Source organism: Miniopterus schreibersii, assembly GCF_964146895.1.
Source record: "Miniopterus schreibersii genome assembly, chromosome: 6".
In the NCBI taxonomy this organism is placed as follows: domain Eukaryota; kingdom Metazoa; phylum Chordata; class Mammalia; order Chiroptera; family Miniopteridae; genus Miniopterus; species Miniopterus schreibersii.
Genome location: NC_138107.1, coordinates 19977403 through 20001806, shown reverse-complemented (window position 1 = coordinate 20001806; position 24404 = coordinate 19977403). Strand labels below are relative to the sequence as shown.

General features: G+C 38.3%; 1 protein-coding gene across 1 annotated transcript in view; it reads left to right on the top strand.

Moving 5' to 3' along the window:
- PKHD1 (PKHD1 ciliary IPT domain containing fibrocystin/polyductin) overlaps positions 1-13993 on the top strand; it is a 386375-nt gene extending 372382 nt beyond the window's left edge. Inside the window, exon 67 of the mRNA XM_081141333.1 lies at positions 10080-13993. Coding sequence (XP_080997459.1) covers positions 10080-10534 — 455 coding nt within the window. The 3' untranslated portion in view covers positions 10535-13993. The remainder of the gene's footprint in view (positions 1-10079) is intronic.
- Positions 13994-24404: the final 10411 nt, after the last annotated feature.

The window sequence follows — 24404 nt, the reverse complement described above, 5'->3', positions numbered from 1 at the left end:
TCTCCACTAATCTAATATGGCCATCTCGACACGAATCTCAGTTGCCCTGCTCAAATTAACTACATTAGACAGTCCACAGTGCCCGGGTATTTTATTAGGGAACATTTTTTATGTGGTGGCTTATTAATAAATTATCAGGAATGAGACAAGGGACAGGGCTTCTGTGGAAGAGTTTAGATGGAAGAGATGGGAGTAACAGAGAGGCCGTTTTATTAGGGCATCCAAGTTAAAAGTAGAAAGATGTGTTATATGAGTCCTCCCTTGGGGGAATCAAAGCAGATTTGTTTCCTCATCTTTGAAGGTTTGTCCAAAGCTAAAGGGCATTGTTTCCAAGGCAAGTAATGAGGCATCTCCTGTTTTCCTTTGGAAATTATTACCAGCTACATAGCACCTAATTATTGTTAGCTTTAAATAAATGTGATGTTATTTCATTATTACCATAGCACTTTAGTCTCCCTTTTCCTTCTGTGTTTTTAAACTTTCGACATTTGCTGATAAAGCGATTGGCTCTTTCATAAGCCCTTTGCATTCACTAAGCACTACCACAGCTCTAAAATTATTTAGCTGGTGGAATTACTTCTGCTGTCCAGTAGGTTTAGACTGTCAACTCACCATGTTATGGCTTTTGCCAAAAATTCTGTAGATGCAGTGGTGAAGGGCGGGAGGTAAAGGGTTACAGAGTGGGAAGAAGGAAGTAAAAGTATATCCCTCATATTTTACTCTTACCAGCCAGGGGTTTTGACATTATAGAGCCATCTGAGCTGGCTTTTAAAATTCATATCTGTTGTTGTCACTCGGCTACTCAGAAGATTTAATGAATTCCTCTGATTGATTGGAGAGGCAGGAGAATGTGACATTCAGGACAGGAAACTCAGCAGTCAGACAGACTGGGCTTCACCCTGACTCTCCTGTTGACTTACTTTGTGGGCTCAAGTAAATCAACTATCCTCTCTGTGCCCTTTGGTTTTCTCATTGGTAAAGTTGACACAATACTGCCCACATTTAGGGTTGTTGTTACGATTATATGAGTCAGTATCAGTAAAGAATGCAGAAAATTTTCTGGTGTCTTATATGTGTTATTTATTGTTGTTTTTTCTTGTTATTTAAGACTCAAAGCCCTTCAAGACCTGACTTCATCCTATCTTTCTAATCTCATTTTGGATTTCACCTTCTTGCACCCTGCTTACACTCACCACACTAGCTCACTCATCCCATGATTTGTCTAACACCTTCCCACCCATTAGACGCACAGTTGGTTCCAATTGGATTGTTTGTCTTCTCTTAAAACCTCAAGTTTCTATGCACCACTTGAAATGCCTTTTTTCCCCCATAAAGTCTTCCCCAATCCCTTCCACCTCAATGAAATTGAGTATTTTCTCTTTGAATTACAAGAATTATAAAGGTGTGACTCCACAATAGTATTTATAATTTTTGGAATTCATTGTACATAGATGGTTCTCTGTTCCCCCAGGCCAATGGTTCTCAATGAGGGACAATTTTGTTCCCCAAGTAGGATGGCCAGTACATCCTGGTTTTCCCAGAACTTTCTCAGTTTTAAACTTCAAAGCCTTGTGTCCTAAGAACTCCCTCAGTCCCAGGCAAATTGGGACAGTTGGTCATGCTACCTTCAGAGGACACTTGCAATGTCTGAAGACATTTTTGTGTCACAGCCTGGGGGAAGGGGATACTACCAGCATTTGGTGAGATCAGGAATACTGCAAACATCTTACAATGCACAGGACCACCCACACAAGAAAGATTACTTGACTTAAAATTGTCAATAATACCAACATTGGGAAACCCTGGCAAAAGCTATTACTCCTCTTTGTAACATTTAGATGAGAGACTACTGGGAAGACAGCGGATGCAATGAGATTTTCTCTACCAATAAATATTACATAAGTACTTATTTACCTCCTGATATTTATTTAGTACCTGATAAGGTCCTCTCCGTACAGTTACAAAGAGGTGATATCAGACCATCTGTCCTTTATAAGTTTCAAATATGTTTGAGGTGCAAGTATAATGTCAGGGAAAATGAAAGAATAATTCCAAGCAATAAACAACTAAGTGCAATGCAATCATAACCATAAGTATATTTGAGGAATTTAAAGATGAGAGAAAATACTAAGTGAAAGAAAATATATCATTATCCTAAGTTACATGTTTAGTTCCTCTAGCTCCTAAATCACATCGCACTGTTTCAAATCTCATTTGCCAAGGGCTTTGGCTCAGTCTGTGTTAATACACTCCTTACAGACGTCCGCTTCTCCGTGCCCTATCTCTTTTTTCTCCAGGAGAGTACACCCCAAACACAACACAGGCCTCTCACTTTCAAAATTCACATCTTCATCATTCGCTCAACAATAGCTGTTTACAGTCTATTATCGTGACACCCCATATATTCACATATCTAAAACCACCCCATTCATTCCAATCACAGGTCAAATTTTTTTTTCTCTTTTTAAAATTATCTTATGTCAAAGGAATAGTCTCCTGTCTCCTTTTATAACACTTGCCTCTTGTTCACTTCGTACCTTTTATATATAATATAATTATTTGTGTTCATGTTGTCCAGATCCTTTCATATAAATTCTGTATCTATCCTAATCCCCACATCACTTGACCATAAAGCGTTACAATATCAGACCACTGATGACTACTGTTGAGTGAATGATGAAGGGAGACATGAAATGGGCCCCCTTCTTTCTCTTCCCCTTTCCAGAGAACTCTGGATTCCAGCAGTTCTTTCAACTGCTGGAAAAAAATAAAACCTATCTTTTCTAAAGAGATGTAAAACATTTATTCAGGTTCACAAAATTAATAACAAGATAATGACTGCACATCTTTTGGGTCCTAACAATGGGCCACCAGTCACTTCCTGCTTCCAGGCAGTGCTTTCTGCTGGCCGCCTGTTGGGAGCCTTAGTTGCATCTCCCAGCTTGCTTGTCACCACTTCTGCCTTTGTCTCTGCAGGACAGAGACTGCTGCAGACCTCAGTGCTGCCTTCTCCAAATCACACGCTGACCTTTGGCCACTGGTCCTTTTTTCATGTGTATGAAATCCATGGGAATGGAAAACTGACATACAAGAATGGCAAGAAATTATGCATGTGCGACTATGGCCATCAACTTCAGGGATTTAGCTCTACCACTTTAGAGTCCTATTGACTATATACAGTGTGTTTTATGAATATAAAATGAAAAGGACTGTCAGTGCACTTTTGTAAGTACAAATCTATGAGAATGACAAGGACAGGGGAGGAGAGGGATGACCTCAAGATGTCTGGAATCAGGAAAGAGCAAAACATCTCAGGACTAGAAATTGTCATAAGTTTCCAGGAAAATAAAATTATATTTGGAAATTATTAATAAATAGCATGTTCATATTATATAATAAAATATAAATCTCTTAATTTAAGAACATGAATAAAATCTAGCACTTAATTCCTTAAGAAAACTTTTTTGAAATAACCAAGAATAAGAGCTTGCCGGCTAAATAACATGGAGAATTCCAATGCTATTTACAACCAAGATCCAATATCACATCCAACAATGGAATTAGAAGAATTCCTCCTCAAATGAGGACAAAACACATGATTCATTCTTACCATAATATTGTAACATGCATTTTGGAATGTTAAAACACACAGTCAGATATAAGGCAAATGAAGAGACAGTATTGGATAAAATACATGATGATTTGCAGATGATATAATTATTTAATAATAACTTAAAAGACTATTAACTGCTATAATTTATAAATAACTTGAGTAGCTTATTCAAATATAATGTCAATCTATGCAAAAATAATATATAAGTCATTTATATACAGTTAGGGAACATAATAAAATACATAATAGTTAACAAAGAATATGCTGCCTTGGGGGAAAAAAACAATTAAAAAAGATATATTAGACATATATAAAATATACTATATTTTATTGAATAACTTAAAGAGAAGACTTGAATGCATAGGAAATTATAGCATGTTTCTAATTAGATTGACTAATATTGCAAAAACCTCAGTTATTTCTAAATTAACTTTGGTTTATCTCAGTTTTAATTATTTTATACAGTGTAGAACAACATAAGATGACTTAATATTCTTCAGAAAATATAGATCCATGATACCAAGTTATTTTTTATAAGAAATAGATTTTATAGCAGTGGAAAAGGGTAGCTCAAACAGAGAGCATATTTATGTTACTGTTCTTAAGACAATGTGATACTGACACAAGAAAATATTGGCACATTAGTGAAAATAACCTCAATTAGATATAGATATAAATATTTGATCAAGAAATGTAATAAATGATCAAGGAGATAAAAATAAAGAGAAACAGAAGCATTAATCTATATATAGAGCAAGGATATTTGACTATTTAGGACATTTATCAATCTAAATTTACACTTCAAAAAAGACACCAAAAAGTAAACTCAAATGGATTAATGAGTTAAATTAGGTTTACTAAAACATTTTCATTGCTAGAGTATTACAAAAACAATAAAATAGAGATCATTTATGATATGAGACCAAAAGCATTTCTTCATTCTTTGTCTTTTTAAAATTTTCATACCTTCCTGATTTGTCATGTAGTGCTTATTAAAAATAAATGATAATTTAATGATAGTTTTTCACTTGATAAAATAACCTGGAAAAGACATAGGTCTGCTATTTATTAACTAATATTTATCAAATAATTAATTATAATTAATAGTTTAATATTATTTGTTAACCATTGCATATACCTTCTTCAATATGTGGGTGTAAGTGTTGCCCTTATTGACAAATGAGAAACCAAGTTGGAGTAAAATGTTATTATTATTATTATTATCATTATTTTTAATCCTCACTCTAGGATATGCTTTCATTGATTGAGAGAAACATTGATTGGTTGCCTCCCATACCTGCCTGGACTGGGATTGAGCCCAAAACTCAGATATGTGCCTTGACTGGGAATTGAACCGGGAACAAACTGAGCCACCTGGCCAGGGCTAGAATACATTCTTTATGTTAGATGATCAGTGGTTCATCCCTCTGCTTTAGATTGCTTTTAGGTTCCAAGATGCAGGTGATCATATTGGGCTCGTGCACTGAATCCAGGCCATCCAACACTGAGTGCAGCACTCACAGATTGGGCTAGGAAAATATGAATATGGGATTGGGATGGGAGCTGAAGGGAGAGCCATTGTTAATGTCTCCATTGCAAAAGAAGCCAGTAACTAGTATCCACACAAATTAAACAAAACAGGCACAGGATTTATGTGTTGCCCAAGAAAATTTTGCAAGACAAAAGAGGGTAAGGATAGCTGAAAAAGTTACAGCTGACTATGGGTGAACATGGGTAGACCCCCAAATCACTGAGTCCTTCTTTTCATAAAGACAAGATATGTGTTCTCACAATTTATGCCATTCTTACTAAAACTTGAGCAAAACCATGGGACTCTAAAAGGGACGGAGGGGCAATTTGAAATCCCGTCTTTCCATTTTCCTGGGAACTCACCAAGGCGGAGGTGGAAAAGAGGCATACCAATTCATATGTTTTGATACTCAATACTCTTCCTTCCCTAAAACCCAAACATTCAGCTGAATGCCTTAGGAAACATATCTGCTATAAATTCATTTTTTATCTAATTTGTCTGAGATCTAAGCTTCCTGTGGAGGTCCGAGATCAAAGGATCTGATTCCTTCTGATGTCGGCGCTGACATATAATGTGTGCTGACTTAGTTCTGTCTATAACCTCACAGTGGGAGGCAGCCAGCCTCCCTGGGCACCTTTACTCAGTGCACTTTCATTTCGGCTGGGGAGTCTGGCAGGTATGTTGCTGATTGGGGCTGCCATGTAAATAATTCATGGGATATTTTTAAATGTTTGGGGGCCTGCAAAGGGAAGCTGTGCTCTTGTTAGTCTTTTATGAACAGATGCAGACTTGAAGAACAGGGGGTACCAGATTCCAATGACAAGCTCTCAAAAGAAGGATCACAATATCTTCAATGGGTTGAAAATAGGTGACATGCGGTGTTTGAGTCCCCTTATATAAAGTGGTATTGGTTTTACCAAGGAATATAAATTCAAAGCCTTTTTCCTTCTTTAAGTTTGCTTCTATGTGACAACTTATTATTCTTGTTCTTTGGTTATTTGCTGATCTCAATAAACTATGCCTTTTCCTCCTGGTGGGAGCAGTAGGGATGGAAATGACACCAAGCTCAGTACCTGACATAGAGCTGGGCATAATCAGGAGACAAGGTTGATGGCACAAAAGGTTCCTTCCCTGAAGGAACTCAACATGCAAAGAGGAAGATGAGACTGTCATATAAGGAAAGTTGACCAATAATAGAAGCAGTGACAAAAGTCAAATGAAAACCTCTAGTTAACAAGTATTGAGGTGTAAATCAGTGTCATGTGAGTTGTCAAGAAACAGTTCTGGAAGGAGCTGAGATCCCATAGGGAAACTAGTATAACCTGAAGGTTGCCATCGATCTAAGCAAGAGAATAATCCCATAGTTAGGTGGCCGTAGCAGATACATGCTAAGCAAGGGACTGTGGAAAAGAAGAGGGAAGATATGAGTAGCTTGGGTTTAGCAGAATATTAATTGATGCATCCTGGAAACAATATAAACAAGATACTCTGTCTCATCTTATTGCTTTATATCAAAGGGCATCACATATATTTATATTCTTACTATTATCTTCTCTTTCTCACCTCGGTTCCTATTCATTGGTAGATTAAGTTGAATACAGTATTAGTACACTTTGCCCCAATAATGTGCTGTATAGTATGATATAGACATGATTACTGTCTTCTAACACAAACCAAGGCCGGTCTCAGTAAATTGAATGAGGAACATAATACACAGGTTAAAAAACCATCATTCCCTTAGTATATAAAACACTGGTTGATGAATTTGGTGATGAGATGTGAAAAAAGCAAGGATGAGAAATGTCAATGTTGGTATTGCCACCTACCCTTTCAGGGGTTTAGGATAGTTCTCAATCTTTTTTTAGCTGTAAAGTGCATAAAAGTTAACATTCACATGTATGAGATCCTCCCATGCATGTACTCAACCAAACAGTCTTCTTAACTCCCCATTGCTGTCTTTAACTTTACATAATATTGACTGGTCCTTAGAATATAGACTCTGGAGCCAAAAATCTTCAATTCTGAAAAAGTAAGTGAGATCTGTCACTACTTTTTACATGGTCTGGGGAAGTTACTTAATCTCTCTGCACCTCAGTGACTTCCTTCTAAAACAGAGATAATAATAGCATTTACTTCAGGGGGTTGTTGTAAGGATTAAATTATATACCCAACATGCGTTAATTGCTACAATTGCTGTGTATTACTTTAAATTATTATTAGCCTTTCTCTCTTCAAAAAGCACTTTGGAATACAACTGTTAACATAGCCATTAACATAGACTACTCTTGAATCTCCTTTATTTTGTTTAAAAAAATCCTAATTGAATAAAACTGTTTTTAAAATTAAACTATAATATCATATTGTTTATAACAAATAAATTGATACGTCCTTCAACATTCAATGTAACATGAAAATAAAAAACGAATGAGTTAGGAAATTCTCTCTGAAGGAAGTATTTAGGGAGATGAATGAAAGAAAGCAGAGAGTTGTAGGAGACAGGATAAAAAAAATTCAGAACTAGGGTATATTTTTATTTTATTTTTTAAAATTTTTATTCTCACCCAAGGATATGCTTACTGAATAGAGATGGAAGAGGGAGAGTAAAAGAGAGATAGAGATGATAGAGATAGAGATAGAGATAGAGATAGAGATAGAGATAGAGATAGAGATAGAGATAGAGATGATAGAGATAGAGATAGATAGATGATAGATAGATGATAGATAGATAGATGATAGATAGATGATAGATAGATAGATGATAGATAGAGATTATATATATATATATATATATATATATATATATACACACAGAGAGAGAGAGAGAGAGAGAGAGAGAGAGGGATAGAGACAGAGACAGATACAGAGACAGAGATGATAGAGATAGAGATAGAGATGATAGAGATAGAGATAGAGATAGAGATAGAGATAGAGATAGAGATAGAGATAGAGATAGAGATAGAGATAAAAACATAGATGTGAGAGAGAAACATCTACTGGCTGCCTCCCATACACTCCCAGACCAGGGATCAAACCCGCAACCTGGGCATGCGCCTTGACAGGGAATAGAGCTTGCAACTGTTTGGTGTACCGGAGGATGCTCCAACCAACTGAGCGAACCATGCAGGGCAGAACTAGGGTGTGTTTAAGATAATTTTTACAAATAGGAAATGAGGTAATTATGGGAAATAAAACATTTGGGTTTAGAGCAGGATGCAACTGGAGACTAAAGCACTATGTAGATATAAAATACTTTAAAGGAAATGAATTTGGGTACTCTGCTGAAAGGCCATTCAAACCTTTAGTCATGTAATTGATTCTCCTGGCAACCAGCCCCCATCCCAGGTGGGGTCCAAAAGTCACCTTGTTAACATAACAAAAGGCATTTTAATACTTTTATCACTTAGGGAATTCCAAGGAGTTTAAAAGCTAGAAAGGGATTTTTTTTTTTATTATAAATCATAATATCACAGGTAGCTATGAGAATTAAATGAATGGATGGATGGAAAGCATTGAGAACAGTGCCTGGCAGGGTTAAGTGCTATCTGAGCATCAGGGATTTGAATTATGATGTTTATTATTTATCCAGTTCTTACCATATCATCCCAGGCTCTGGGCAGTACTTCGTACGATTCATCTTTTTAACGCGCAAACAATCCTATAAGGTAGCTGCTGCCATTGTTAGTGTTTTACAGGTGAGGAAACTGAAGCAGTTTCAGAGGGTGGGTAAATTTTATGCATTTATTCAGTCAGTAAGGAATCAAGCAGCACACCTAACCACGCTGGTTTGATTTTAAGCCTGTATCCTTAGCTGCTGTGCCATCTCACTTCGAGGGACCATCTTTCACATATTTAATACCATAAACTACTGTTTTAGTAGGTTTGACTCAGTTGTACCAGTAAAATTCTATATACTTCTAGTTTGTCACCATTTATTGTTCAAGTAACAGGATAGGTTAGTGAGTCATTAACATCTGGCATGACCCAGGTTTTTTCAGCCCTAGTAGTATTATTGCTTCTATTTACATCACTCAAGGAATTGGGACAGATAAGGTCAAAAACACCCAGATCACCTGTCTATCAAAGTCAATACCAATGTTGTACTCTTCTGAATTGAATATTAATTCTGTTGATTAGGAAAATAAGATACAAATAAAATATCAAAGGAAAATAAATACTTAAAACATGACTGTTAAAATGAAATACAGGCCCTAGCAGGGTAGCTCAGTTGGTTAGAGTGTCGTCCCGGATATGCCAAGGTCTCGGGTTCAACATTCAGTCAGGGCACATACAAGAAGCAACCAATGAATGCATGAATGAGTGGAACAACGAATTGATGTCTGTCTCTCAAAACTCAATAAAAATTTTAGAAAATGAAATACATGTTAGTAACTTGTTAAGTAGCACCTGAGAGTAATATAAAATTATACAACTGAAGCCCAGAGAGGCTCAGTGACTAGATGAATATCACAGAGCCAGGTAGCAGGGGAAAGGGAGCCTGAACCCTAATTTTTACTCCAGTCCAGTTCTCCTTTACACTGTCACACAGTCACATGTGTACACACTCATATGGATACATGTTTATAAATTTGTGTTATCTCAACGTATGTCTAAATTCACATTTTTATCAAATCAAAGATATTTAAATGATCGATTTGGCATGAAAGCCAAAGTGTTAGAAAAGGCATAAAAGTGTTTCTCTGGGAAGAATTTATTACCAAACTTTGATTAGGTAATTAATATTCATTATAAATCAGGCATGGGATACAGTGGCTCTTTTTAGGAAAAATATATTTCCAAAATTACTTGGAAATTGATAAGCTGATAAAACTCAGTCTTTATTTGGCAATATTATTTCAGGGACACTAAGTATGCAACATGTGTAATCAACTGATTGGAAACTTAGTTTATTTCTTCCCCTACTTCTTTTCTCCACAGATATGAGGATGAAGGTCATGCTGGGCAAGCTGAACCAGCTCCCCCCCCAGTCGGTAAACGGGGTGTCCAGAAGGAAGGTTAGCCGCCATGCTGTCGCAGAGGAGGGGGGCGGCCGAGAAGAGGCTGCTGTATCCGCTCCCAGTATTACAGGTGTCACATCCCAGGGGCACACCTGTGCTGCGGGCCCTCCAGCTCAGCAGATGTACATGCAGGACACTGGAAACTGGAAGGAGGCCCAAGAGCAGTTGCTGAGATACCAGCTGGCAGGTCAAGATCAGCTGCTGCTGCTCTGTCCAGGCCTCAGACAAGCGAGGCAGCAACTGAAGGAACAGAGGCGGTTGGGCAAGGACAGTGGCAGCTCAGGGTGCTCCCAAGAGAAGAAGGCGTCCTGTGGTGCCAGCGAGGCCTTCTGCCTTCATTCCGTACATCCAGAAGCTATTCCCGAACAGCTCTGACCAAAGCGTGGTGTGGGCGTTTGGGCTGAAAGTCAGAATGCTCGACATATTTCTGGAAAATGAGCCGGGGAGAGGAGGCCTGACCTGTTTGGACACTAAGAAGGGGAATATGGACTCTAAAATCTCTTTTCTTCAACTTTAAAATGGAAGACAGCCATATAAAGGCTTGTAATGGAAACAATGTCAGATATATCTTTCGTATTTATCATGGAGCATAGCCCAATGCCAGTCAAATAATAGGTTCCTGAACATTTAATTTTTTACTTGTTAACTTAAGCCTGACTTCACCATCTTAATAATGGTATAACTAAGGCTTATTTATACCAGTACAGGTTGTTATTAAGCTTCCTCTAGGGTGACCACCCCCAGTGCTTTGGGCTTTTCTTATTAAGGGATCATGAAAAGGTCTAACCGCTACAATTTTATCTGTAGTGTCAGAGCAAACATTTTTTTTTTTTTATCCTATAGGAACATTTGAATGATAAGAGAGGATCTATTAGAACTTCTCTTTCAATTACAAGACAACTTCCTAGTTTTTTACAAGCTGATTTCATTTCATGGCTCAAATGCAATCATTATCGGGAGCCTACAGTAGAGCAAACGTATCAATTTTGCACCTAATGAGTATTAATACATGAAAACTGATATTCTCATGGGATTTGCTGATATTTTTAGTTAAGGACAAAGATGTAAAAACAGCCAGTTTGGGGAAAGAAATTGTTCATACATCAAATTTATTTCTTAATAATTCTTTGTGTTAGTATTTGTGTTAAATCTGTAACCAGAATTAAAAACAAAAAACCTGTACTGGGAGACCAGAGATAACCAAGTGGGCAAGTGGGCTATCAGCTAACTCGTTTATCAGAGACCTGCTTTTGGGAGAAGATAATTCATGGAGCTGCCAAATGAAGTGGGAAAGAGATTATATCATTTGCAGCATTTCTAGGCTGTGCTGGAGGCTCTCATGGAGGCCAGGGTAGAGGGTCAACAGGTGTTAAGCTGGGAAAGGATGCTGATGCCAATCTCACCTAATTCATACATTTGCACAGGGCCTATCAGTGTTCAAACTACAGGATACTTTAAGGAGCCTGTGTCCTCTGCTCTGGGTCCAGAAGGCCTTATGGCCCAAAAGAGTAAAGCAAAGACAGCAGAGATGAGGAGAATTTCCAGAAAGAACTTCCTCTCACCTTTTGCCTAAATATAAACCAGGATTTCCCAGTCTCTGAATTAGAACAGAGGAAGGAGACACAGTCTCCTACTGCAAAATTTTAAGCAACGATGCACTAGAATTAACCCCATAGAAGATACTGGCAAAAAGTCATCATCTCAGGTAAATGATGTCCCAGCTTGCCATGAATTGGTGGGAACTTTCCCAGCCTCTTTGCCCATTATTTTTGTATCCTGTGACATCTCAAACTTTCAAGCTGCCCCCAAAAGAGACAGGCTGCCTTCTCTGTGACACAGTGTTGAATACTGAGGGAGGTACAATTAGATGTACTTCAAGAGAGTTGAATCCAGACTGTCTGTGATAAGGAGGGCAAGGACAGGCAATCTGTCCTACAGACATTTACCCTGGAGGTAGGAAATGGCTTCCTGGAGGGTAAATCCCTTTGCAGATAGACTTTGTTTGGCATTAACAGTATTTAAAAGCATAACAACAGAAAAAATAACTTGAGTGGCCTAGGCAGACTCTGCCTTCTCTAGTTTAATTAGTGCCCGCTGTGATCTGCTCTTGATCTCATTCTTGTAGCTTCCCAGTCTATGAAGTAATTTTGTTTGCAATCTTTAGCGCATATATTAGGTCCTAGAAGGGCTGTGATCTTTTTGTACAAAAACATTTCAGAAGTTAAGGCCTTTGCTCTGGCCAAGTAGCTCAGTTGGTTAGAGTGTTGTCCTGTTTTAGGTTTGATCCCTGGTCAGGGCACACACAAGAATCAACCAATGAATGCATAACAAGTGGAACAACAGATCTCTCTCCTTTCCTCCCTCCCTCTCCCTTCCTCCCTCTTTGAAATCATTTACAAATTTTTAAAAAAAAGAAGTTAATGCTTTTGAGAGTTATACAATGGTAGCCATTTCAGCGCTACCTACTGAGGCTTTGTCTACACATTCTCGCTTTCACTCTGGAGACTTCTTTCACCACCTTAAATTCCAGCCTAGATTTCTTTCCTGAGCTCTGTACCATATATTTAGCTGCCCTCTGAGAACTTACCACTGGGGTATCCCACAGCCACTGTGACTTATCACAGCCTTAAAGCCTGCTCCTCCTCATGTTTTCCCTAGTACAACACACCACATCCCTGCACTCAGACCACAAATCTAGAAACGGATCATGACTCCATGTCCTATCTTACCCCCTAAAGGGTCAGCTGCCAGTTCTGTATTTTCCACTCCTTCTTTACCTTTCTCCCAATTTTTGCTATTTTCTTATCCACCTTCCAAGTGCCAAAAGACTCACCTTCCTGGAAGGCAAGTGTGATTCTATCCCTCTGCTTAGGAACAAGTATAATTCACCTATTAATTCTATCTCCAGTCAATCCTGGGACCCCTGTGGTCAGAATAGACTCTTTGGGCCTGAACAGCAGCTGGAAACATCCAGAGTAACTTGCAGGGCTCTCGCACGTGGCATGGAATTTCAGAGTCTGGCCAGAATCTCCCAAACCATAGCTAAGACCATTCTCTTTTTCCTTCTCAAAAAAGGAGAGAATTGGTGAATGCTGGAAGCAAATAGAGCAGCTCTTGGTTCGTTCATGTCTGGAGATAAGCTGATTAGATAAAGCACCACTGTAGGCCAACCCTAAACTTATTAAAACCATTAATATGGGTAACCTGGCAAGTATTTCACAGCGGTAACAACCCTTTATTCAAATACATAATTGAAAAATATCTTGTCCTGTGTTATCCCAAAGAATCTCTTTCTGTCTCCCATTTCTCATTTTCCCTGTATGATGAACTGCTTTACCGCAAGATTCTGAACAAACTAAAATTCTAGATTTAAAAAGAATTGTAAATGTTTATGGATGTTAAAATTGAGAGAAGAATAATGAAGGGAACTAGGATAGTTTCCGCCATCTCTTGGGTTTGGGGATCGTGTTCAGGGAAGGTACCAGACTTTGAACTTCATGTCTCTCTCAGATTGAAAGACTGAGCCAATCTGACTGGGTTGTGTCCTGCAGTAGGCTTGCCTATATTATTGCCCAATGGGGCTCCTGAGTACCAAGAGGCCTCTAGCTCCCTCAGGGCCCAGTCCTTTCAATGATTATTTAGTTGAATGACTGACTCCCTTCTGTCTTTCAATCTGACTCCAAATATACAAAATTACTATACATTGAAATGTATGCAAACTCTATGCAAAAATGACTATGGGGAAATTGAATGTAAATCACATGTAAATATTATTCAATCAAGCTTCCATAAAATTGTATATGTCAATAACAATAAAGGATTTTAATTAATTCTGTCTTTAACACTCATGCATTTATCCTGTATTTTGTTTCCAGAATTTATAATGCATCAATGTCAACTTTGAAAGAGCTATAAGTAGAAGGAATTATTCTACTGAGTGTAGAACAGTGGATTTCAACTTACACTGTAGCACTGTGACTAATTACAGATATATTTGAGAGACAAGTCACATTTCCAGAATGTAATTTGTTAAAAAAAATAAAACGTTTTTATAAAGTTAAATGACGTTTAAGTGGTAAAATACACAGATTAGCATTTGTTACTTAGAGACTTCAAAAAAGACTGGGATTTCTTTGCTTGGAGCAATTCAAGGAAAAAGTAGATTCTGCCCATCAATCTGGTGTGTATTGAGAAAGAAGATTCATTTAATGCATTTGTAGGACTTTCTAGAATTCACTTGGATTTGAAAGCTTGATTCTTTAATTCTATATAGGCCCCTTCAGATCTCTTCCCATTTTTCTACTCACCTTCCAACAAAATTGTTTGAAAGACTTATCCAAGCATTCCATAACTTCTTCGGTTTTCACTCACTCTACAACACACTTCAGTATGCCTCTAACCCTTCCACGGAACAGAAACTGTGCTTATGGCGATCACCAGTGACTTCCATTTTCCATTGCTAAAGAAAAATTCTCTGTTCTCATATTACATGACATCTTTGGGGTGTCTAGTCCAGACTTTCTCTTCCTCTTTTTGGACCACTTTTTTCTCTAGGCTTTTGTGAGGACTTATCTCCTTAATCTCCTCTTACGTCACTGGATACACCTTCTCAATAGGCAGTAAAGGAGTAGGTTTTAGCCTCTTACCCAAAATCTTGTGAGACCCTAAGAAGAAAATCCAGTTGAGCTTTCCCAGACTTTTGACCTAGAGAACTGAAAGCTCACAAATAGGTGGTGTATTGTTGTTGTTTTTCCCTAATTTGTTGCGGTGAAACTGACATGTGAAAAGCTGTATATATTTAATGGATACGTATACACCCATGAAACTATTACTACCATGGAGACAGAAGACATATCCATCACTTCCAAAAGTCTCCTCCCGCCTCCTGCTCCTCATTAGTAGTAGCAGTAGTGGTGGTGGTGGTAAGAACACCTAACCAACATAAGATTGACCCTCTTAGAAAATTTTAAGTATACAATGCAGTATTGTTAGCTATAAGCACTATACTATACAGTAGACTTTCCCAACTTTTTATCTTGCATAACTGAAACTTTGTACCCTTTCACTGTCATCTCCTCACCTTCTCCTCCCCTCAGCCTCTGGCAATCACCATTCTACTCTCTGTTTCTATGATTATGACTATTTCAGATCCACATATAAGTGAGAGCATACATCATTTGTCTATGTTTGGCTTATTTCACTTAGATAATATTCTCCAGGTCCATCATTATTGTTGAACATGGCAGGATTTCCTGCTTTTTTAAGATTAAATAATATTCCATTATGGATACTGTTTTAAGTCACTGAGTTTCTGGTAATTTGTTAATCAGCAATAGAAAACCAATATAGACACTCTGGTTTCACTGGGGGGAAAAGGGGGGAGCTTTGAGGGAGCTCAGTCCTTTTCTCGTGTCTTTGCTCCTGTCTTTGAACCTGAATCACTCCCAGTCTCCTAGAAGCTTAAACTCCTCATTCAATCCAGATTCCCCTTGGGCAGCACGACAGCTCCCTGTGGGCAGCTGGGTCACATCAGTTCCCAGGTGCCTTCCCCAGGTCTCCCCCCTACCTGCACGCTCGCTCCTTCCAGGGTACAGGCTGCCAGCTCTCAGGTCCCCCAGCCACAGTGGACCTGTTTCCAAAACAGGAACCACAAGATGAAAACAAGCCTGACTGTTCTTTTTTCCCCCTCTCTCTTCTGTCTTCTCATTTCCCAGTCTGTTTCCCCAACTAGATTCTGACAAAAGTTATTTGCAGCGTTCCCATCAGTCCCATGAGTGACAGGAGACTAGTGTCAAGTGAGAAAATGAAATGTAAATTTTATTAAACACCCCCTCTCATCTCCGCGTATCAATCCAGATTCCAGCCTAACACAGCAAATCAAATCCTTTCTATGCCAGGCCTCGGGGCACACAGAAGATCATTTCTCCTTAATACCATTCCCTTCTAGTAAAATATTCTTCTGTTTGGTAAATGAAAATTTCAAGTGCAAACTCTGTTTTAATCCCAGTGAAAAGTATATCTTCAAAATGAACATTTGAAGGAGGGAGCAAAAAAGAGAAGAGGGAAGATCCGGGGGCCAGTGGGAAGGAGAAGGGGGATGGGAAACAGAATCATCTTTAGCTGTGTCCTGTGCAGTCCCGACTGGTGGCTGTGCAGGGACGTGTATCTGCAGAATAAATGGAGACATTCTTTGAAAGCTTGGACCATCAGGACATTTATCTACATGCTGTCCTGTCTCAGAGATAACAAAGATCTTAAATCTGATACACTGCCTTGAAATAGCATTAGCACTATAGACGCTTCATTCTGGGTGTGAATATGTGTACCATTCCCTGGGCTATATGGGGCTCTGACTGGTGGTGTCTATGGGTGCAGGACATCTCAATTGGGGGCCTGAAAAACACGATTAACTTAAATATGAAAAAAAGCACATATTGCTTGCACATTAAGGTAAAAATAGAACCAATTAAAATTTGAACCAATAATGAGGATTGAAAATAACACTACTACTTAAAATATATACTACATTTATCCATATTCCACTTAACATGTTTAAACGAAAACTAAATACGGTTTCATGTTAAAAAAGAATGCAGTTCATTTAATCTACATTTTTAATTTGCTCATTGTAAGTGGGTAAAGCCGTTTTGGAAATGGCAGTTTGTCAGGAATGTGTTTGTTTAGGCCACCTGTTCTGATTTGCCTGAGGCTGGGGGTTTCCCGGGACTTGGGACTGTCAGGGTCCAACCCAGCAAGTCCCAGAAAGTTCTAGTCAAACCAGGAGCGTTAGTCACCCTAACATACTACCACTATAGATAATATAAAACAGCAATGCCTCATACGCCAATAAATTATTTGTATTGTAGACTTCATTTTTGGACAATGGTCTTGAGCTTAATAGCTGTATCTGGATGTGATCTCCTTGGTTTGGTGAAACTTGGCCAGCAGAGTTCACGCTTCCAAAATATGTGAGGATGCAACCCAAGCCTTACTATTGCTGTCTGAGAAAATGGCATTCTTACTCTCTCCTTTCCATGACTTGTGGTTAAGCTTAAAAAACTTTGAGCTAGCCCTGACCGGGTGCTCAGCTGGTTGGAGCATTTTCCCGTATACCAAAAAGGCTGTGGATTTGATTCCCTGTCAGGGCACATACCCAGGTTTCGGGTTTTGATCCCTGGTTGGGGCACGTATGGGAGGCAACTGAACAGTGTTTCTCTCATATCGATGTTTCTCTCTATCCCTTTCCTGCTCTCTAAAATCAATAAGCATATCCTTGGGGGGGGGAGGGATTTTGAAAACATATTAAGAACAACAAAGTCCCTAAACTATTGACAAAGGAGAAATATTTAAATCAAGACTGGGACACCCATATAATTAAAGATTCATTAAAAATTATGATGTCAAATGATAATACTTAAGAAGTCCTTATTTTTAAGTATTAAGTTAAAGTATAGGATGCAAATAGAGCATTATCTCACATAAATTTGTGTGTGTATATTTGTGCCCGGATTTATATGTGTGTGTACTTCTTAACAGGGCAATCTCTGAAAGATGGTTTTATTTTTATTTTTCATTGTCTTCTTTGTTTTTGTTTTATTCAGATTTTCAACAGTTAACAAGTTACCTTTAATCAAATAAAAATATAGTAAGTTCTACTTAAAAGTGGGCAGCCCTGGCCCATGTGTTCAGTGGTTTGAGTGTCAGCCGGCACATGGAAGGGTCACAGGTTCGATTCCCAGGCAAGGGCCCATACCTGGGTTGCAGGTTTGATCCCCAGCCCTGGTAGGGGTGCGTGTGGGGGCAACCAATCAGTGGGTGTGTCTCTCTCACGTCAATGTTTCTCTCTCTCAGCATGAAGATGTCCTGGAGAGCATGCCAACCGGGAGGAGGTCATGGAGCCCAAGGCCCCTTGCAAGCCTCTTATTTCCTGCTTATAGCCCCACCTCCCCTTTTTCTTTTTAATAGTTTTTTATTGATTTTCCGAGAGAGAGGAGGGAGAGGGAGAGAGAAGCATCAATATGAGAGCGACACCTGGACCACAGGCTCCACACTGGGATCCAGCCTGCAACCCGGGCATGTGCCCTGACCAGGCATCAAACTGGCAACCTTTTGTGCACCGGATGACATGCAACCCACTGAGCCACACCGGCCAGGGCATTCCTGCTTTTATTCTTCCTCACCATCGTCACCCTTGTCCAAAACTTCACTGAATGTAGTCTGCTCACGGCGGTCCAGCAGAGGGTTTTCCCCGCCAGATGCAGCTGAGGAACAGTCCTTCTTGTCACTCCTGTCCTTACGGCAGCTGCTGACAAGGGCTGGAGGACGGTGTTCACGTGCAGCTGGGGGGGAAGCCGAAGCAAACAGGAGCTTGGCTAGGCTCAGTATTAGTGGGGTGCTGGGGGGTGGGCCTGGCCCTGCCTGAAGGCAGTGGCCATCCCCTGCCTGTCCTTCTGTCAGCCTATTTGATCTCCGAATGAATTGCTCTTCATAGCAGCTATATCAATGCAGAACTGAGCCGCTGAGCCTCCTTAAATGAGACTCCTCGCTTTCATCTCCCGGTCATTTCAGAAAGCAGATAGACTTGTTAGAGGTTTTAGTGCAATAATTTATGTTTTATCTCGCCGGGTCTGAGGCAGCATTTGTTTAGCACTAAATTCCTCCCAAGCACTAACTTCTTCTCCATGTGAGGGGAGAAATGTTTGCACACTCAACAAATAGAGTGTCTTATTTAAAAAATATAAGTAAATTCTGTAATACATGTTTTTCTGCTTTATATGCTTAGGAAAGGCAAAGTTTATTTTAAGGAAGGGGGGAGAGGACAAAAAATGTCGCCATACAAAACACTTGCATTATCACGCTCTTGACGAAGTTCTAGGGAACCAGAAAGGAACAATATCATGTCTCAAAATCTGTAAAACAAATCATTAAGGTCCTCCCACCCAAAGAAAAAGAAATCACAATTTCAATTAAGACAAAGGAAGACAAGTTTTCTTATGATTTTTCTTATGTTTGCATTATCTAGAAGATCATGACCTGGGGAAGCCTAATTATTTTTGTCTCTCCTGCCTTTCTCTCCTTACACCTCACTTTCTAATCTCTTTTCACTCTCACCCCTTTCCCATTGTATGAATGAAGGAAACTCTTACTAAAGCAAGTGGAGTGTCATGCATAACCCACAGAACCTTTTGTAAGAAGCTGTGCTCATTTAGCGCTTGTGTGCAGTAAGTCAGCTTGTAGAAGGGGATGTATTTGGGGGGAAAGACACAACCTGTTGCAACCCGGGAAGGAAACAGAACTTGATTTCCCTTGCATGAAAGGATCTCTCACTTCATGCAATAATCGTTATAAGAAGCACAATGTGTATAGAAATCAAGCCATCGAAATGTATTATGACAATTTGCCATTTGAAATTATGGTTTTCAAATAAAAAAATTATGAATTTTAATTTTAAACATATAATCAGCCCAAATCTGAATTTTTCATTGATCACGTTGGGTTAAATGAGATCATTCTCTCATGAAACATCATAGCAGTTTATTCCAATCCTTGTACGGTAAGGCAGCCTGCAATGATACATTCTTAAAACTGATATATAATAGAGCAGAGAAAAGAAAACCACATGGTATGAAATGCTTGACATCTCTAGGAGATGAAATTCAGTTTTTGATTGGTGAGCGACCCCATAATTCGAAAGTGTTAAAACTAACTGGAAATGGGTTAAGAAGATCTTTTCTATGTGGTAGGAAAACACATTCATATCCTATATAGTGCTCTTACTCTGTAATTTCCTTTTGAATCACAAGAAAAGATAAAAGAAGCTCTTTAAATGCTTGAACATGTGGTTAAAGCAGCCTCCATTGTAGTGCCAGCATTGGGTGCAACAGGTTACAGCTGCTGGCGATAATTAGATGGCCCTGTGAATTTATTTTCTTGTTACTCTTTCTAAATGTTTCTACAAATACTGAAAAACTTATCAAGTTTCTTGAAACAGAATATGCAAGTTAAAGGGAAATTAACGAGATCATAGTTTTCTTGAAAAAAATGCTTTGAATTAATAATTGTAAAAATAATAACTATAGCTTGTAGTGATAAAAATATTTTCTGATGAGAAAAATATAGTAATGAAATAGTTTGATTCCACTTGTTCGTATGAACAGGTAGTAGAATTAACTCAGTGTCGTTCACCTTACAAACAAAATTATGATGATAATGTTGCCTGATACTCACTTTGCTGCTTTTTCAATAGGATACCAGATAGTTTCTACTTTCTTTTAAGTACAGGCATTTTGATTGAATATAGAGTGCCATACAAATAGCCGCAGGAAAGTAGGTTCTTATGTAGTACAGTACAATTTTATATTCTATAATGAGGAATAATTATAATAATGACTTTTAAAAGTTTTGTAAATCACTATATCAAAGCTAATCCTCTGTGAATACCATACCCATTTAACAGAGTGCCTATTATTAATTAATCCTATGTTATACAATGTGAGGTCTTTATTGCAAACACTAGATGATAGATAGACAGATGAAATATGATGATAGATGATAGATGATAGATAGATAGATAGATAGATAGATAGATAGATAGATAGATAGATAGATAATAGAGATAGATGATAGAATAGATGATAGATAGATAGATAGATAGATAGATAGATAGATAGATAGATAGATAGATAGATGATAGATAGATAGATAGATAGATAGATAGATAGATGATAGATAGATGATAGATAGGTAGATGATAGATAGATAGATAGATAGATAGATAGATAGATAGATAGATAGATGATAGATAGATAGATAGATAGATAGATAGATAGATAGATAGATAGATAGATAGATAGATGATATGGGCTGGAGAAAAACTTTCCCTCCTACGAGATGAAAAATTGGCAGACTACATGATTTTTCTGTCTTTCCAGAGTATTAAATAGTTCTGTGCTCTCTTTATGATATAGGAACATAGTCTTTTTTTTTAAATCCTCACCCAAGAACATGCTTATTGATTTTAGAGAGAAGGGAAGGGAGAGAGAAACATTGATGTGAGAGAGAAACATTGATCGGTTGCCTCTCTCATGAGCCTGGACTGGGGATCGAACACACAATCTAGGTATGTACCCTGGGCAGGAATCCAACCTGTAACCTTTCATTGTATGGGATGACACTCCAACCAGCTGAGTCACACTGGCCAGGGCCAGAAACATAGTCTTTATTCAAAAAATAAAGGGGTCCCATTCAAGGTACCAGTCAGCAGCTCAACTTTGTTGAAAAGCAAGTCTTCCACCTCTAGCTAGCTTGCATTGGTGGGCAGTACACCTTATGTAGTTGGCTCCTGATTTCCTACCTTGCTCACCCCTTACTCCACCAAGGAGGGTCTGGGGCCAAAGTGACACTTTAAAGGAAGACAGGAAAGTATCCATTGGTCAAATGACAGCTTTCAATTCTATTGGAAGTTGACTTTTATTCTCCCTGGGCCAGTCTCCTTGGGCAGATTTTTAAAACTAATTTTTGTGGTGTTGGAAGACAATTCTTCACAGGTCTCCTGTTTCTGAGCTTCTCATGAGCAGAGGCACTGACTGCCTTTGCTCTAGACTATCTTTTCAAAGTTGCTTATATAATGAACAGCCTCAGAAGATAGGAATGATGTCTCCCTCTAGATAAAACAATAGGCATATTTACTGTTCAATAAAAAAGATTTAGACTTCCCTAAACTCAGAGTTCCTCTTTTGTGATGCAACCCATTGCTTATATAGCTGTCATCTGACCCCTTTTGCAATTCCCTGTGGAAACTGGGGCTTGAAACTAGTGCAAGAAAATGCTGATTTTCTGGGTATTGTTATTAATGTGAGTAATAAAATCCTTGGTTTCTGGTCCAGGAATCTTGTGTCTTTTGCCAGCATCCATGAAACTGTGGGAAACAAACTCACTAGCTTGTAAAAGGGTAAAATCTCACATCATTTAGAATTCTTAACAAGGGGATGTTTTTTGTAACCTCAGAGCCCTCTCTTTTGGGAAACCTCTATACTACATTTCTGGTCTCATGGGTAATGTAGTCCCTGTGATTCTCTAATCCCCATTCAATACCTAATTTTTCATAAATTCATGCTACACATACTCTCCCTGTTAAAACGTATTCTTGGAAGAGTAAAACTAAAAATCTCCAAGTTGGCTCTCTCTCCCATGTGGCCAACATCTGGTGCACACGAAATACTAATGCTTAGATTGTCAAACTTTGAAAATACAAGCCAGTTCTAATGTTGACATATTCTGCTTTAACTATCCTAGGCATGAATCAGGCTACAATCCTCCATAGTACCCTAAAGGGCATATATTTCAAGCTCTCCAAGTGGTCCCATAAAAGCCACTTTCACAGTTAGCAAACACATCCCTCACTAAATTTGGCCTCATGAATGGCAATAGTTTCCTCTAAAGCAAAATATGCACACATCTCTCCCTATCCTTTCATTTTCTTGTGAGCAATGGGTTTCTGGTAGAGGAGTCCAAAAGTCATGAAACTAGTTATGATACATTTTATTTGTAAATTCTACATGTGGGTAAATGCCTCACATTCAATCTAGGATCTTATGTCGATCATATTAATGCCTTGGGTGAAAATAAAACAAGAGGTCTTTATGTAATAGGCCCTGTAACAGTATTGTTATTTCTACAAATATTAACTCATTCAATAAATGATAGTCATTTTATGTGGGTTTTTTTCTGTGTGTTCTCCTACAGATTGACACCAGACATGGTGCAATCAGGGAAATCAGTAGTTTCTTGCCAGAGGACCAAAAATAAAAGGGAGGCCCAGGGAACTGGGAAGTACTGGTACATAGAAATAGGGAAGAGCTTAGAAAAGGAACCCCATAAAGCAGTTCATGAACTCAAGACCTCATCCACAACCTGCACCACACGCTGGATCTGATCCTAATTAACATAATGAAGACTTTGAGAACTGAGTTTATGAGGAAACCTTTGCCTAAGTCCAATATTCATACATGCACAGGAGTAAGTAATCTGAAAATGTTGCAAAAGCGTTGATAATGGACCAGACATTGGAACCACAGCCCATGGTTAGCAGGTGGTCTAAACCCAACCAAGTCAAGTGCTACAAAAATTAAAACATCAACATTCTCCATCAGGTTTACAAAACACTCAGAATCTCATAATGTAATATTCACAACGTCCAGTTTACACACAAAAATAATTACACAGCCAACCTACAAAGAACCAATCACAATGAGCTTGGGAAAACATAATCAGCAGGCAATGAGATAATACAGATGTTGAAATGTTTCTGACAGACTTTAAAGCGACTCTTAAAAATATTCAAATGAGCAATTTCAAACACTTGAATTAAATATTACAATTTTAAGTATCAGCAAACAAATAGAGATAAAAAGGAACAACTCTACTGAAATTTTCAAACTGAAAAATAAAATAACCAAGATAAACTCACTCAGAGGGCTCCAGATCACAATGGAGATTGCAGAGGAGTCAGGGAACTTGAAGACAGATAAATAAAAATTGTCTACTAAACAAGAGAGAGAAAAATATTGGAAAAAAATAAACAGAGCCTGACAAAACTACATGCTGTCTAAAGCAAACTTACTTTGAATAGAAGTATAGTATAGAAAAAGGGTGTGAAAAAAAAAAATGCAAACACTAAACAAAAGAGAGCAGAAATGGCTATCTTAAAATAAGACAAACTAGATTTTGGAGCAAAAATATTACCCAGTGGAAAAAGAGACAGCCTTGGCCAGTGTGGTTCAGTTGATTGAGTCTTTTCCTATGCACAGAAGGTCACTGGTTTGATTCCCAGTCAGGGCACATATCCAGGCTTCAGGTTGGATCCCCGGTCGGGGTGCTTACAGAAGGTGGCCAATTGTAGATGTTTCTCTCACATCGATGGATGTTCTCTCTCTCTCCCTCCCCTCCTCTCTCTCTCTCTCTAAAAAAAAAGAGACAGAGAGACATTACTTATTGATAAAGTATTAATTCATCAAGAAGACATAGCAATCCTAAATGTTTATGTACCTAACAACAGAACTTTAAAATGGACAAAGCAAAAATTGACATACTAAAAAAGGAAATATATAAATTCACCATTGTATTAGAAAAAATCAACATTCCTCTCTCGATAACAGAACTTATAGATGGAAAATTGGACAGGATATAGAATTGAACAATGTCATCAACTAGTGGGATCTAACTGATATTTATGAAACACTGAATT